This window comes from Loxodonta africana, chromosome 13 (assembly GCF_030014295.1).
Source record: "Loxodonta africana isolate mLoxAfr1 chromosome 13, mLoxAfr1.hap2, whole genome shotgun sequence".
Lineage (NCBI taxonomy): Eukaryota > Metazoa > Chordata > Mammalia > Proboscidea > Elephantidae > Loxodonta > Loxodonta africana.
This window is the reverse complement of record NC_087354.1, coordinates 32,739,926-32,756,746: the sequence shown is the minus strand read 5'-3', so window position 1 is coordinate 32,756,746 and position 16,821 is coordinate 32,739,926. Positions and strand designations below refer to the sequence as shown.

The 16,821-nt window shown below is 43.1% G+C and overlaps 1 protein-coding gene across 1 annotated transcript in view; it reads left to right on the top strand.

The window, feature by feature from the left end:
• The window catches only part of BNC1 (basonuclin zinc finger protein 1), a 29,075-nt gene extending 22,962 nt beyond the window's left edge, over positions 1 to 6,113 (top strand). The window contains exon 5 of the mRNA XM_010593792.3: positions 3,847 to 6,113. Coding sequence (XP_010592094.1) covers positions 3,847 to 4,531 — 685 coding nt within the window. The 3' untranslated portion in view covers positions 4,532 to 6,113. The remainder of the gene's footprint in view (positions 1 to 3,846) is intronic.
• The last annotated feature ends 10,708 nt before the right edge of the window (positions 6,114 to 16,821 follow it).

The following is a 16,821-nucleotide window of genomic DNA, read 5'->3' as shown; positions in this document are numbered from 1 at the left end:
AGGAAGATGGGGAGCCTTGGTGGCACTGTGGTTAAGTGCTTGGCAGCTAACTGAAAGATCAGTGGTTTGAATCCATCAGTCACTCTGTGGGAGAAAGCCCTGGTGATGTGCTTCCATAAAGATTACAGCCTTAGAAACCCTATGGTGCATTTGTACTCTGTCCTATAAGGTCACTATGAGTCAGAATCAACTTGGCAATAACGAGTTTGGTTTTTATGAAGAAGACGTAATCATATCAGTGATATTATCTCAATATTTATGATATTGTTCTAGCCTACAATATCTACTAAATTAGAAGGTATATTGAATTCAAGATACTTTGTTTTTTAAATATTTAACATTTTCTTACCTAATTGTTAGATATAAGCCTCCTGCCCCATCACAGAAAAGCATCCGACATTCTAAATTAAAAACTTTTAATCCCAGTAGTCTAGAACTCAGAATGCATTTTACCTAGACTCTGTGATTAAGATGGTACCGTTTTAGATAGGGCTTTGTGGGTAGGCCTGGGTCCACCCCCGTTGCAGTGAGTCAGAGGTGAGAACCGCAATGGTGCAGGGACATCTGACTTCCCCTCCTGGAACCACAGCTACTGCCAACAGCAGTTACTAGGACCCACCAGGAGGGGACTGGGACAGCACCCTGGATGCTTATTTAGCCAACAAATCTGTGTTGAGCACTTTCTGTGTCAGATCCAGGGGACGTAGCCCCTACCTACAAAGGCCTTCAGTGTGCTGGGGAAACAGACCAGTCAACAGGCCATTGCAGCTGAATGTGGTGAGTGCTAAGATGGGGAAGTGTAGGCTTATGGACAAACAGGAGGGTACCTAGCCAGACTTTGCAAGAGGTTAGGGAAGACTTCCTGGAGGAAGAGGGTATCTAAACCAGTGGCTCTCAAATGTTTTAGCCTCATGACTCCTTTACAAACTTTTAAAACCTGAGGCCTCTCTAGAGCTTTTGTCTATCTGGGTTATATCTATCAATGTTTACCATATTAGAAATTAAACCCGATAAAAAGATCTTAATATATTTATTTATTACCACCTTAAAAATAATAATAAACTATTATATGTTAACATAAATAACTTATTTTATGGAAAAACAACCACATTTTCCAAACAAAAATTTAGTGAGAAGAATGACTTTGTATTATATTTTTACAAATATCTTTAATGTCTGGCTTCACAGAAAACAGCTGGATTTTCTTATCTGCTTCTGCATTCAATCTGTTGCGAGATGACATGTCACATTGCTGCTGGAAAACTCCACTGTACGCTCATGAAAGTGAAAAAGGCAAATAATGTCTTAGTATTGCTATGAAAATAGTGTTGACTTTGGGGACCTCCTGAAAGGATCTCAGGGACGACTAGGGGTACTCAGACCACACCTTGAGAACCTCAAGCCTCTACTGATTTAAACAGTCAGAAGCCAGGGGAGAAGATTTGGAGGGACGGGTAGAGGTTGATGGGAAAAAAGAGAAGACACAGACATTGGGCACAGCATTAGCAAAGTCCTGGAAGCAGAAAACCTGGCACATGGTCCATATGCTTTTTGCAGTTGTGACAGTCACCAGTCTTGGGACATGATGCCTCAGGACATGTGTCTGACCCTCAAAGTCTTGAGGAGGAGGGAGAGGACCCTGAAAGTCATCTCTTGGTATTCATGGGGCACTCAGTAGTTCAGACGGGACAACAGGGACCTTTCTGTACAAGGTTTTGGTAAACGTGCTTAAAAACCAACCCTTATCTTTTTTTTTCTTTAACCACTTGTATGTACTAGAATCTGTATGTCAATCTAGTGTCTGGTTTTCTGCCGACACATACCACCCCCTTCAACTCAAAATGCTGACATAATCACAGGTCAGAGTTGTAGTTGAGAAGAGCTGTTTCCAAAGTGGGTGATCTGAGAGTATAATTCTGATTATGACTAGACAAAGAATGTGTAAGGGGATGGAAGAGAAAAATTGAAGAGTAAATTTTATACATTTTTTGAAAAATATATTATTAAGTTCCACCCTCACTGACACGTCTTTGGAGATTTAGAAGAGAAAATTCAATTCTTAGTTATTTTGATGAAGGTGTTTTTCCCAGTTTGACCTTGGCAGGTATTCTGATCTGTATTTGGGGAGATATGGTCCCCCTTTGGTGTCATTTTCCTGTCACCTTTAAGATTGTACCCCTTGGTAAGGGCTAGTTTTGCTTGTCAGAAGTTAGCTAGGGGCTATCTGAGCAAGGCTGTTGATTGACAAGTTATATCCAAATGATATTGTCTGAGTAAAAGGCATGGGCCATAATGGATACTCATTATCTTCCCTTCAGGAATAATCATTGGGTAAAAGATTGGTGGTATGCTCACAGTGCTGCATTTGCAAAACTCCTGTCTGGTATATAGTGAAACGTTGCAAATATGAACTAAACTCTATACACGTGTGCGTACACACATACGCACTTTCTAGCCAGTCAGATTTTCACCCACAGCTGTAGAACTTCTGGGGTGATGTGCTTGCAGACAAATGCTCCAGACCAGCTCTGTCTAATAGAAATGAGGTGCAGAGCATATACGTTACTTTAAATTTCCTAGTAGCCACATCAGGAGCCCTGGAGGTGCAGTGGTTAGAGCACTCGGCTGCTAACCAATAGGTTAGCAGTTCAAAACCACCACAGCTCTGAGGGAGAAAAGACCTGGTGATCTGCCTCCATAAAGATTTACGGCTTTGGAAACCCTATGGAGCAGTTCTACCCTTTCCCGTAGGGTCGCTATGAGTCAGAATTGGCTCAGTGGCACAGAACAACAAGTAAACACATTTTTAAAAAAGTTAAAAAGAAAGTGAAATTTAAATAATTTATTTAATTCATTGTATCCAAAATACTGTCATTTTAATATATGACAACAGCCACATTTCAAGTGCGTCAAAGCTACGTAGGGTTAGTGGCTAGTGTATTGAACAGTGCCGCTCTGGAAGATATTATTTCCTAATCAGCTAACCACTTGTCTTGGAGTCGATTCCAGCTCATGGCAACCACATGTGTGTCAGAGTAGAACTGTCCCCTTAGAGTTTTCAGTGGCTGATTTTTTTTTTTTAATTTTTGTTGTGCTCTAAGTGCAAGTTTACAAATCAAGTCAGTCTCTCATACAAAAATTTATGTACACCTTGCTGTATACTCCTACTTGCTCTCCCCCTACTGAGAAAGCACACTTCTCTCCACTCTCTGTTTTCGCGTCCATTCGGCCAGCTTCCAACTCTCTCTACCCTCTCATCTCTCATCCACACAGGAGCTGCCTACATAGTTTCATGTGTCTGCTTGATCCAAGAAGCTTCAGTGTCTGATTTTTCAGAAGTAAATCACCAGGCCTTTCTTCCGAGGTGCCTTCGCATGGACACGAACCTCCAACCTTCTGATTTGTACCACCCACAGACTCCTAGTTTCATTAAAAGAAAGTCCTCTACTTAGTTTCATATAGATTGTGACCAGTCTCCTCTTGGGATCTCCTGATTCCAATGCCTCAGTTGAACCAGCCTTATTGAAGTAGTCTAGCCATTCTCAACTATAGATGTGGTACAGGAAGTTACCTGCCAGTCAGATGGTGGAAATTGAGGAAATCTGTGTATTCCAAGTGTGTAGTCTGCTGGCTTTCCTGGTAACTGCTAACTTCTGACAAGGGGTGAATGACGGTGGGCTACACTAAACACCCATGGCATCCCACTGGGGCCTAAGCCCCTTACCATCACTTTTCCCATGCCATGAGAGTTTTTCCTGGTATCTACCTAGTGTCTTCCCTCAGAGTGATGACTGTTTTAAAAAACTACAGCCCACCCCATTGCTAACCATCTTTTTACTCTTTCAGACACAGTTCTAACCTAAACCTCCACCAAAAAGTTTTGACCCAAGAACCACTGGAGAGCAGTGAAGACCACTTCCATGCAGCATATCTTCTGAAAGATGCAGCTAAGGGGCCCTATCAGGATGTAGCTTTCACACAGCAAGCCTCCCAGACATCTGTCATCTTCAAGGGAACAAGTCGGATGGGCAGTCTGGTTTACCCAATAACCCAAGTCCACAATGCCGGCCTGGGGAGCTACAACTCTGGTCCCCCAAGAGAGGGCACCATCCTCGATTTGAGCACTACCTCAAGCATGAAGTCGGAGAGCAGCAGCCATTCCTCTTGGGACTCCGACGGGGTGAGCGAGGAAGGCAACATGCTCATAGAGGACAGTGATGGCGACTGTGAAGGGCCAAGCCTTGTCCCCGGGGAAGATGGCTACCCCATCTGTGTCCTGATGGAGAAGACCGACCAGAGCCTGGCCAGCCTGCCTTCTGGGTTGCCCATAACATGTCACCTCTGCCAAAAGACATACAGTAACAGAGGAACCTTCAGGGCCCACTACAAAACTGTCCACCTCCGCCAGCTCCACAAATGCAAAGTGCCAGGCTGCAACACCATGTTCTCATCTGTCCGCAGTCGAAACAGACACAGCCAGAATCCCAACCTGCACAAAACCCTGGCCTCATCTCCAAGCCACCTCCAGTAACAAGATGGTGGACCAAGTATGCTTGGAGAAGCATCCATTCTAATTCAGGAATAAGGTAGTCCAAAGAAGTGTTTCTAGCTTTGTTGAATACCATTTGAGGCAAACCAGGCTAAAAGTATTTGATTTAACTTTATAGTTTTTTTACAGCAGGATGAGCAAAAGCGAAGCCTTGTGGGAAGTTGACATTGAGGTAGCCCTTCCAAGTATTATTTTTCTTAGCCCAAGAGGTTTTTTTCACTGACATAAAGAAAACTTGCAGAAACTCAGTTTTTCCCAGATTTGTTTACATGTTCCTTGGGGGAAATCCAGGTCTGCAGATCAGCTGGGTCTGGGACTTGGGGGAGGGGGAGCTTAAAGCGAGGCTTGCAGTATTAAAAGATAAGTGTGTGTTGGGGAAGAAGTCTGTCATCAAGAGTGAGAAGCCAACCCCAAAGATCCCATTTTCAGTTCCTTCTTTAAAAAAAAAAAAAAAATTTACTGAGTATAAATCCAGGCTTGAGCTGGAGGGAAAATGACTCTTTGAGACCATCCCTCCATTTGGAGTGAAGAATTGCCTTTTTTTTTTTTTTTAATTCTAAAGCTCTCATGTTACTCCAGGGAGTTCTCAGAGGAAGTTGTTTGGCCTCTAACGTGTTCCTTGTTAATTCTTAATCTGTAACACTAGTTCAGGAAGCTAGGAGAACATATTTCGTGCATTTAAACAATAATGGTCTTCAATTTAATTTAAAAATAATTTTGATACTATTTAATTTGTGTTGATGTTACTCAAGTACTTGGTGTGAGTGCAGACATGTCACGGGATACCCACTGGATCTCTCTGCTCAAAGGCAGAACAAGTGATGACATAAACTTCCAAACCACCACCCGTTTTCACTGGCGACCTTCGAGGCTGTTAGTTTTGATCCCCTGTGGAATGAACACGAGCCTGAGTCTGACCGAGATCATTTGTATATATTCTGCCACAGCATTTAGAGAGAGAATATGGTTGTTGACAGCTGTCGTGAGTTTTCACTGTCACTGGATCCCTCAATCTCCATCCTTTTGACAAATATGTCAGATGAGGATGAACTCTTGAATTTCCTTGGTAGAAAGAAAAGTATGACCTTCTTGTCATACTACACGTCTTAATATTTAACTTATTCTGAAATGTTTTCCACACTGTTATACACATTTGCTGTTGTAGAAAGGAAACTTAAAAATCAGTCCTGTGAAACAACACCATCTCCTGAAACTTGGCCTTTGCAGTCCTTTCAAAGCCTGTGGTTGGTAAAAAGAAATTGATTTTGTATTCAGAGTTCAAATCCACTATCTTTTAAATTTATGGTTGATTCAAGTAATGAAAACATCCTAAAGAAAATTGGGCGTTCTAAGAGAGATTATTTCTTTGGCCTGAAGGTGAAAAAAGTTAACACCCTGTTACCAGTTATTTCCTTTTTTTTTTTTAAATAAATGTGACAACTTAATACTTGTCTCTGCTTGAAATGAGATGTATCTTTCAACTGTTCTGTTACCCAGCTGTTTAATATTCCACTTTCTCCAAACTAGAGCAATTTGTATACAAATGAGTTTTCTATGATTTAATAAAAATATATGACACACCTTTTGTTTAAAAAGGCAAATATTTGTCAAAGCAGTTTTGTCATCCGGACTGTCTTTTGTACAAGTGTGTATGCGTGGGTGCACACACACATACACATACACACACTGAATTTTACAGAGTTGAAAACCCAGGGGATCTGGTGGGCAGGGAATAACATCAGTTTCTTAGGGTATTTTCCATAACAAAAATACCACAAGTAAGTGGCTTTAAAGAACAGAAATTTATTGTCTCACAGTTTTGGTGGTTAGAAGTCCAAATCAGGGCACGGGTTCTAGGGGAGGGTCCTTCCCTGTGGGTAGCCCTGAGCATTCCTTGGCTTGTAGCCAAATCGCCATGTACTTTCTTTCTCCTGCGTGTGACTCTCTCTGTGTCTTCTATTTTTTATAAGATGTCACTCAGAAGGGATTAGGTTTAGGACCCACCCTACTCTACTATGACCTCATTAACATAGCAGGATAAAGCTCCAATTTCCAAACAGGGTCAGATTCACAGGTACAGGGGTTAGGACTTTGACACATTCTTTCGGAGGACACAATTCACTCCGTAACAGTCAGTAGCTCCTGCTACATCCAGAAAGGAATTGCAGCAATTAATGAGTTCAAAAAGAAAGAAAATGATTATTGAGGAGGAGGGCAGGGTATTGATCTTTCATCAAAATATAAAGTGATTTTTTAAAAATATTGTGCTAGCAAAGATAAGTCTTAATAGCCAATGCTCAAAATAGAATGCAGTAAGAGATTTAAGCCTCTTCTTGCTTTCTTAAATAAACAGGGTTTACAGGGGGAAAAAAAACTTAAGTTTTTATGACTTACCGTTTAACCTCTTCACATCTCTTTTATATATGAAGGTATGATCCCACCTACCCATCTATCCCCCTTTCAGTTGATGTCCTTGTTCGTACTTCACTGGGAGGAAAGAAGCCATCGGTTGTGCCCCAGCCCTGCTCCAGGCCGTGTCATCTCTTGCCTGGATGACTGCCGTAGCCTCCTAACTGGTCTCCCTGCTTCCACTCTGACCCCTTATAGTGGCCAGACAGAAAACACTCTTTAAGATGTAAAGCAGAGCAGGAAGTGCCCTAGCTCAGAACCCTCCATGGCTTCCCAGAACGGTTAGTATAAAATCCAAAGACCATCCTATGGCCTACAAGGCCTTAAAACATCTTTCCACCCCTGCTACTTCTCCATCCTCTTTTCCCACTATTTTTTTTTTTTCATCACAACCCTTGACAACTTTTTCTTCATTTCCCCACGGTAGCTCTTCAACCCTCCACTTTATAAGGTCCTACCCTACCAATGCCCATATTCACAGTAGCTGACCTCACTTCCTACTCTCAGAGAACTGGGTGGGCATCCCGTCAGCCTCTGCATTGCCCACCACCTCTCTGTTGATCAGTATTCACACTCAGTCTTGTGCAGTCTCATCTGCCTGGACCTGAGAGTGTACCTCACGCCATGTAGTGGACAGTCACAGTGGGCTGCAGCCCTCTAAGAGAGAGTGATGAGGATCTACCTGCACTCCCCTGCCCATTTGCTGTCATGCACAGACCTGTTGTGGTCTCCCTAAGCTCAACACCTATCACTGAGGGATCTGAGTTTCCCTAGCTCAACCTTTCTGGTTTTATCCACTTGTGTTTCAGGCAGCTGTGTCTTTCAGGGTCCTCTGAGAAGCAGATGCCGACAGGACTAAATGTGCAAGGATTTCATTAAGAGAAACACCTGTGAGAGAAAATAGGCAGGGAACCAGAGAAGGGTGGGAGAGCTGGCAGACCCAGTGCAGATCTGACCCCAAGTGAAGGAGAGAGGGAGGGAAGGTTGGATGGAAGCTTCCAGGACTGCTGTACAGCCTAAGGATTGTTCAGCAAAGCCACCACAGAGTCCTTAAGCCAAGCTCAACCATCAGAGCTGTCCTGTGGCTCCTGAGAATGGGTTTGCCTTAGAAGCCCTGCTGCGCTCAGTCATTGGCTGGGAGTGCCCGTGGGAAGTGTGGCCGCTGGGCAAACATAGGAATGGATTTCAGAGCACGGTAGCTGGAGCCTTTGGCCAAATCTCACCTCTCTAAAGCCTCTGTGTTTGTTCAAGGTGGCCTCAAACCTGTACTTTTCTCTGGACTCAGAAGAAGGGTTTCTATTCTTTTTGAAGGTTGATGCCCTCACCTCACTCCTTCGGCCCTCAGGGATGTTACTCTATCACGTCCCCCCTCATTCATTATCAAACTATGCTTTCTACTGGTTAAATCTCTCTAGTCTGTAACATTCTCAGTTCTCTCTCATCTGAATGATGAAAAGAAAAAGCCCTCTGGACAGTGACTATTCTCTCCTCCTCCTTGTACAGTTGATATCCTTAAAATAGTAGATTTCACTTCTTTGCCTCTCCACTAATCACTGCTCTCTTGTTTCTTCCCTCACCCTGCTAAGGACTCCACTCTCACCAGAGTTCACTCTCACTGAGGTTCCAGTGACTTTCTGATGGTCATATCCAAAGAGTACATTTGGTTCTCTCTCTCTTGTCTCACTCCATAAGTGTTGGTATCCTCTGGTCCTGACCTGGCCCTTTTCTCTCCTCACTCCGTATATTCTTTCTAGGCTGTCATCATTCCCATGACTCAACTACTAACTGCAGGCTCCTGTTGTTGGGTGTCATCCAGTCGATTCCAACTCATAGTTAGCCCATGTGACAGAGTAGAACTGCCCCATAGGGCTTCCTAGAGTGTAATCTTTACAGGAGCAGATCGCCAGGTTTTTCTCCCATGGAGCTGCTGGGTGAGTTCAAATAGCCAATGTTTTGGTTAGCAGGCAAGCGCTTAAGCATTGCATTACCAGCGCTCCTTAAGTGCAGGTTGGTGCCTCCTGAATCTACACGTCCAGCAAGATTCTTCCAGAGCTGCCATTTTGACTGCCAACTGCCTATTGGATATCATGGAATAACCCACAGCATCTCCAGCTGAACTTGTCCTAAACTGAATTTGTCATTTCCCTACCAGTCAACATTTTCCTCCTTCTCCTCCAGGAATTTGAACATTTTCCTCCAGGGCTTTGAACCTGTTAGAAATGCAAATTCTCAGCAGAGGTTCAAACCGGAACAAATGGGTTGCCCTGGTTTCCTCAGAGTGAGGGAATGATACCATCAACACCTGACCAATTCAAACCAAAAACGGGGCAATGCCAGGTAGGGTTGAGAGCATGGCTCTTCAAGTCAGACTTGAAGACCACCTGGGCACAGGTATGGCATATCGGTCTATTATAGGGGTGTTTTTCTGAGTGAGCTAATCCACCCCTAACCAGATTTTGCCTAACTTCTTAAAATCTACCTCTTAGGAAAGTTTATGTCATTGATTCTTTTTTGAGAGAAAATTCACTTAACATTTATCATTTTGGCCTCTTTAAAGTATACAGTGTTTTTATTGTATTCATAAAGTTGTGCAGCCATCACCACTAACTAATCCCAGAACCTTTTCATCACCCCAGGCGGAAACCTGGTACGCCCATGGTACCCATGGCAGTCATTCCTGGTGCCCCTTCCTCCTGACCTCTGCCAATCACTAATCGACTTTCTGATTTTATGGATTTGCCTATTCTGGACATTTCATATAAATGGAGTCCTACAATATGTGGCCTTTTGTGTCTGGCTTCTTTCACTTAACATAACGTTTTCAAGGTTCGTCCATGCTTTAGCACCTATCAGGTATCAATACTTCATTCATTTTATGGCTGAATAATAATCCATTGTATGTACAGACCACATTTTGTTTATCCAGTCATCAGTTGGGTTGTTTCCGCTTTTTGGCTACTATGAATAGTGCTACTATGAACAATTTGTGTCCAAGTTTTTGTGTGGACATCATTTTCATTTCCCTTGGGTAAATACCTGGGAATGAGATTATTGGATCTCATGGTAGCTGTAGCCCTATATTGAACCTTTTGAGGAACTGTGAGACTTTTTTTCAAGGCCACTGATTCTTAAATGCAGCTGCATTTTGGAATCACTGCTTCCTAGGTACCACTAGCAGAGGTTCTGATATCATTGGTTTGCTTTGTGGCTCGGGCTGGGGAGTGTCAAAGTTCCCTAGGTGATTCTCCCCAGCTTGGGTTAAGAGCTTTTGATACAGCAAAGGGGACTCAGAGGTGATATCATTAACCAGAAACTCCCCAACCTGCTCTCTGAAGTCAGACGTGCTTGGTCATGAGAATTTCCCTGGCACTTGTCCCTGAGTAGCAAGAATGGTTTGCACTCGACTACAAAACAGTGGTGGTTTGAACACACGCAAAGGCACCACGGAAAAAGAGCTGGTAATCTGCTTCTGTAAAGATTACAGCCAAGAGAAACCTATGGAGCAATTCTGCTCTGTGATACGTGGAGTTGCCACGAGTTAGAATCAACTCAATGGCAACGGATTTTGTATGTGTGTCTGTGTGTCTGCGTGTTGTTGTTGTTAAAAAAAAATAACAGATTTCTGGGCCCCCCTTCTGGAGCTGTCCCACGTAGTGGGTCTCAAGTGGGGCGTTGAAAGTTCACAGGAAGGGATTACCCAACAAGCAAGGTACACACAGGTTTACTTGTATTTACTTACTAATCTGTAGTGCCTGGTTTCACATGGGTTTCACCACATTGATTATCAATTCACCAGTTGGGTTGTTTGTACTTTTGTTTCCACACTGATGTGGTGAAACCTATGTGAAGTCGCGCATTTCAGATTAGTAAGTAAACACAGTTAAGCCCGTGCATGCCTTGCTTACTGTAAACCTGTGCGGACCTTGCTTCCTGGTTAATCTGTCCCTTCAACATGCACTTCAAGGGTGTCTTATAGTCTGGCAAATTTTGGAAGCACCATCTTAGATCTTCACTTCTTAAAGTGTAGGCAGTGTTAGTATCGCCTGGAGCTTGTAAGAAATACAAATTCTAACTGCTACTACTAAACCAGAATCTGCATTTTAACAACCCCAAGGTGACGGTAAGCATTATCAGTGTCTAAGGAGCACAGTTTTAGATCACTAATATCAAGCAGAATCGTCTCTCAAGTTTGAGCATGCATTAAAATCAGCTGAAAGGCTCACTAAAGCACAGGTTGCTCCCAGAGCTTCTCATATAGTAAGTCTGAGGTGGGGTACCATTAATTTGCATTTCTAACAAGCCTCCAGGTAATGCTGAAGCGTTTGGTCTGGGGAACACACTTTGAGAACCACTGGTCTAGAGTCTACACCGAGGTTTCTAGAACTCAACACTACGGACAGTTTGGGCCACTATTGACATCGTAAAGAGCCCTGGTGAAGCAATGGCTAAATGCTTCGCTGCTATCTGAAAGGTTGGTGGTTTGAACCCACCCAGCAGCTCCACAGGAGAAAAGACCTGTCGATCTGCTGCTATAAAGATTACAGCCTAGAAAATCCTATAGGGCATCTCTACTGTGTCCTATAGGGTCGCTGTGCATCAGAATTGCTCGATGGCACACAACAACAAATTGACATCAAAGGGGACTTTTCTGTGCGTTGTAGGATTTTTAGCAGCTTCCCTGGCTGCTATCCACTGAATGCCGGTAGAAACCCCCACGTGAAGTTGTGATAAGCAGAAATGTCTTCAGACATTGCCAAATGTCCCCTGGGGGCAGGAAGGGTAAAGTAGCCCCTGATTGAGAACCACCGGTCTAGAATATTCATAAAAGGGAGAGGTTCTGCAGCTGAATCCCTGACATTCATTCCATTCACGGGGAGAGAAGATTGGCCCCTGGCTTGGGCAACCTCTCAGCCTTTCTTCCTACCGTTTGAGACCCTGGGTCATTCATAAGGGAGCCTGAGACCCCCCCTCCCCACCCTACCCCTGTGGCAACACCTTTGACCCAGGATTTCCTCACCTGGGGAAGTGAAAACTCTATTCCTTGGCAATAGTAAGCCTAGAAGAAAAGGGTCTGAGTCTCTGGACACCAGCTGTGTAGTCCTGAGCAGGTACTGCAGCCCCTGCCACCCTCTCCTCCTCACCCACAGCTCCTTCTGTGTGGCACACTTGGGGTAGTCATTAAAATCAGGCTTGTCCAAGAAACGTTAACAGTGGTTATAGGCAGACTGCACGAAGAGTGTAATGTCTTAAGTTACCCAATGTTTTTAAAGCTACACCATAAAAATCTGTGTGATTGATAAGTTTTAATTAGTCTGGACTGCTATACTTCCCTAATATTCTTTGTAGAGAACTAGAAATACTGAGGAAAAAAAATGTTTTGCGTTTTTATAAAGGAGCTTCTTTGTTTTCCAATCTTCTTTGAGGCCGGTGACATTCAGATTATTAGGGAATGGGGCCATCTGCTGGAAATATTTGGTATTGCACTTGACATTGTGTGGACCATGTCCTGTCCTATCAGACCCAGGTGTATTTAAAAAGTCCACCTCTTGACCCCATTTACGTCATCCAGTACCAAGGCTATCAGAAAACAGATCATGTTTCCTGAATGTTCTTAAGCTCATTCATTTGCCAGATACTAGTTCACTGCTAGATTTAAACAGTCTCCCCAGGGGCAAATTATCCAATAAGCAAGGTGTTTAAAACTAAAAGCTAAAAAAGTTTAGGGTACCTCAAATTTTAAAAAGTTATACAACAAAAAGTATACAAAGAATAGTAATATTCCTTTTATTCAGATTCTCCTATTGTTGACATTATACCCCATTTGCTTTACTTTTGGCATGTTCTCTCTCTATAGTTTCGTGCCTGTGATTCTTTTCTGAACCGTAAGAATAGAGGTGCTCTTACATGTATTTATACGTAGCTAAACTTTTTTTTAAACAGTTTTCAGGAGTCCTGGTGGCGTAGTGGTTGAGAGCTCAGCTGCTAACCAAGAAAGGCTGGCAGTTAAAATCCACCAGCTGCTCCTTGGAAACCCTATGGGGCAGTTCTGCTCTGTCCTAGAGCGTCACTGTGAGTCGGAACCGACTATATGGCACCTAACACCACCACCAACAGGGTACCTCACAAGGAACTCTGGTGGTACAGTGGATCCGTGCTCGGCTGTTAACCAAAAGATTGCTGGCTTGAGCCCACCAGCCTCTCTGCCATAAAGATCACAGCATTGAAAACCCCATAGGGCAGTTCTACTCTGTCCTGTAGGGTCGCTATGAATAGACTCAATGGCAACGGCTTTGGTTTTTCTGGGTTTTTTTGTTTTTTGGGGTTTTTTTTTTTTTTTTTGTAAGGTACCTCACAGTTGCCTGGGGGAGGGGAGCTGCAGGGGTTATGCAGAACAGCCTAGCCGGCCACTACCACCACCACCAAGGCTCGCTCCACTTCCTTCTGCTTTTATACACTAGGTTTTAATACATATCTTGTTTTGTGTTTAGTTGCTAAAAAATAATAATCATAATGTCTTATTGAAAATTGTGGAGTAGATGTCTCCAAAGCCCTTTGGGTGCTTTCTCAAAAGCTTCCTACTCTAAGTGTGAGGGGCGGTCTGTGTGTGAAGTCACTCTGCCCTGCGCCGAGCTTCCCTGTCTTACCAGACAGGTTATAGAATAGGGTGAGGGCAAAAGTGTCCTCTTTCTTCACCCTGAACCATGCACACCCCAAAGTAGATGCTCAGTGTGCGTGATGACAGTGGCTCCCTCCAAAGTGAATTTTATGGTAAACTGAGACCCAGAGTTTTTTTTTTTTTTTTTTTAAGAAGAAACTTTTCCATCGTCTCTTTCCGCAGATGTAGTCAATTTGATTTCTGTGTGTTCCATCTGGTGAGGTCCATGTAGTCGCCGTTTATGTTGGTAAAAGAAGGTATTTGCAGTGAAGAAGTCGTTGGTCTTGCAAAATTCTACCATTTGATCTCAGCGTTGTTTCTATCACCAAGGCCATATTTTCTAGCTACTGATCCTTCTTTGTTTCCAACTTTCGCATTCCAATCGCCAGTAATTATCAATGCATCTTGATTACATGTTCGATCAATTTCAGACTGCAGCAGCTGATAAAAATCTTCTTTTTCTTCATCTTTGGCCCTAGTGGTTGGTGAGTAATTTTGAATAATAGTCGTATTAACTGGTCTTCCTTGTAGGCATATGAATATTATCCTATCACTGACAGCGTTGTACTTCAGGATAGATCTTGAAACTTTCTTTTTGACGATAAGTGCAACACCATTCCTCTTCGAGCTGTCATTCCCAGCGTAGCAGACTATGTGATTGTCTGATTCAAAATGGCCAATACCGGTCCATTTCAGCTCACTAATGCCTAGGATATCGACGCTTATGTGTTCCATTTCATTTTTGACGATTTCCAATTTTCCTAGATTCATACTTCGTACATTCCAGGTTCTGATTATTAATGGATGTTTGCAGCTGTTTCTTCTCATTTTGAGTCGTGCCACATCAGCACATGAAGGTCCCGAAAGCTTTACTCCATCCATGTCATTAAGGTTGACTCTACTTTGAGGAGGCAGCTCTTCCCCAGTCATCCTTTGAGTGCCTTCCAACCTGGGGGCTCATCTTCCAGCACTATATCAGACAATGTTCCGGTGCTATTCATAAGGTTTTCACTGGCTAATGCTTTTCGGAAGTAGACTGCTGGGTCCTTCTTCCTAGTCTTAGTCTGGAAGCTCAGCTGAAACCTGTCCTCCGTGGGTGACCCTGCTGGTATCTGAATACCTGTGGCATAGCTTCCAGCATCACAGCAACACACAAGCCCCCACAGTACAACAAACTGACAGACATGTGTACTTCTTAGAAGTACAACCAGAATGCTCCTTAGAAGCAAGGATGGTGAGACTACGTCTTACATGCTTTGGACATGTTGTCAGGAGGGATCAGTCCCTGGAGAAGGACATCATGCTTGGCGGAGTACAGGGTCAGCAGAAAAGAGGAAGACCCTCAATGAGGTGGACTGACACAGTGGCTGCAACAATGAGCACAAGCATAACAACGATTGTAAGGATGGAGCAGGACCGGGCAGTGTTTCGTTCTGTTGTGCATAGGGTCGCTATGAGTTGGAACCAACTCAACAGCACCTAACAACAACAAGAAGAAGAAACTGTATTTGGCCCAGTTCAGATACAACCTGACTGGAAAGGTTTGGTGACGGGAACCTCCTCAGGGAGGCTGGCCCACTTCTTTGAGCCTAAACATTTCTGAAGTTTAAAATTTAAAATTTAAACCTAACATAATGGTTAACCTGAATACTAGACAGTGTGAAGTTTAAACCCCCACCACCTGTTGCTTTGAGTAGATTCTGACTCATGGTAGAACTGCCCCATAGGGTTTCCAAAGCTGTAATCTTTACGGAAGCAGACTGCCACATCTTTCTCCTGTGGAGAGACTGGTAGGTTCAAACCGCTGACCTTTCAGTTAGCAGCTGAGTGCTTTAACCACTGCACCACCAGGGTTCCTTTAATCCCTTATAAGTTACATACTTATACTGCTATTGCTTAATCTTCCATTTTAAACATTATCTATTTTCTTCCTCGGAAGTCCTGGTGGCATAGTGGTTAAGTGCTACCGCTGCTAACCAAAAGGTCAGCAGTTCGAATCCACCAGGCGCTCCTTGGAAACTCTATGGGGCAGTTCTACTCTGTCCTATAGGGTCGCTATGAGTTGGAATCCACTCGACGGTAACAGGTTTGTTTTGTTTTTTATGGAAAATGAGGATTTAAGTCTCTTGTGTTTGTAAACAAATGACTTTTTAAAGTTACTGCTATTCCTACTGAAATTCTTCAACTGAATCAATAGTAGCTGCTGGGAAAAATCCAATTGTCTTAGTCATGAAAGACTCAAATATTGGGGAGGTTTTCTGAATATGAAAGTCGTACAAATTCTTGGGGGAGGGGGGAGGCACAGAAAAAGAAAAAAGGTCCATCTTTTTCTTTTGTTAAAGGAACGAAAGTATTTATTTCTGTAATCATTTGCTTCTCATTTTTATCTAAGTAATAATACCAATACCAGTTGCTGTTGAGTCGATTCCAACTCACGGCGACTCCACGTGTGTCATAGTAGAACTGGGCTCCATAACGTTTTCAATGACTGTGACCTCTGAGAAGTAGATTGCCAGGCCTCTGGGTAGACTCAAACTGCCAACCTTTTGGTTAATAGCTGAATGCTTAACTGCTCCATCCAAGTGGCCCTATATAGGTAATATATGTACATAATTTTAAAAGTCAACTAGGACTAAAAAGTCTTTATGATAATTAGAAGCCCTTGACCCCCATTGCCTCCTACCCCTAGTCCTATTCTCCAGAAGCAGCCATTCTCAACTCTTTTAGCTGTCTCTTTTGGTGGTTATCTCTGTATTTCTGTCATAAACTTACGCTGCTATTGCTTCATCTTCCGTTTTAAACAGTATCTATTTTCTTCCTACTGTGGAAAATGAGAATTAACTCTCTTACACCATCCCATATGCAAACACTTCCCCTCTTCCTTCCTTACATCTCAACTTTTGACATCAAAAATCAAAAGCTTTGTTAATTATGACTGTAAATATTGTTTGCAGCTGAGTCATGAACATTTCCTTTCTTGCAAGAAGGTTTGCTTTTCCTGGTATTAATAATGGACTTGTTTTTTTCATTTGCATGTTTGTTTCTTTGTTTAATGAAACTGTCACTAATTTAGCCCCAAAGTCTCTGACCAAAAAAAAACCAAATCGTTACTGTTGAGTCGATTCCGACTCATAGCGACCCTATAGGACAGAATAGAACTGCCCCACAGAGCTTCCAAAGAGGGCCTGCTGGATTCAAACTGCTGACC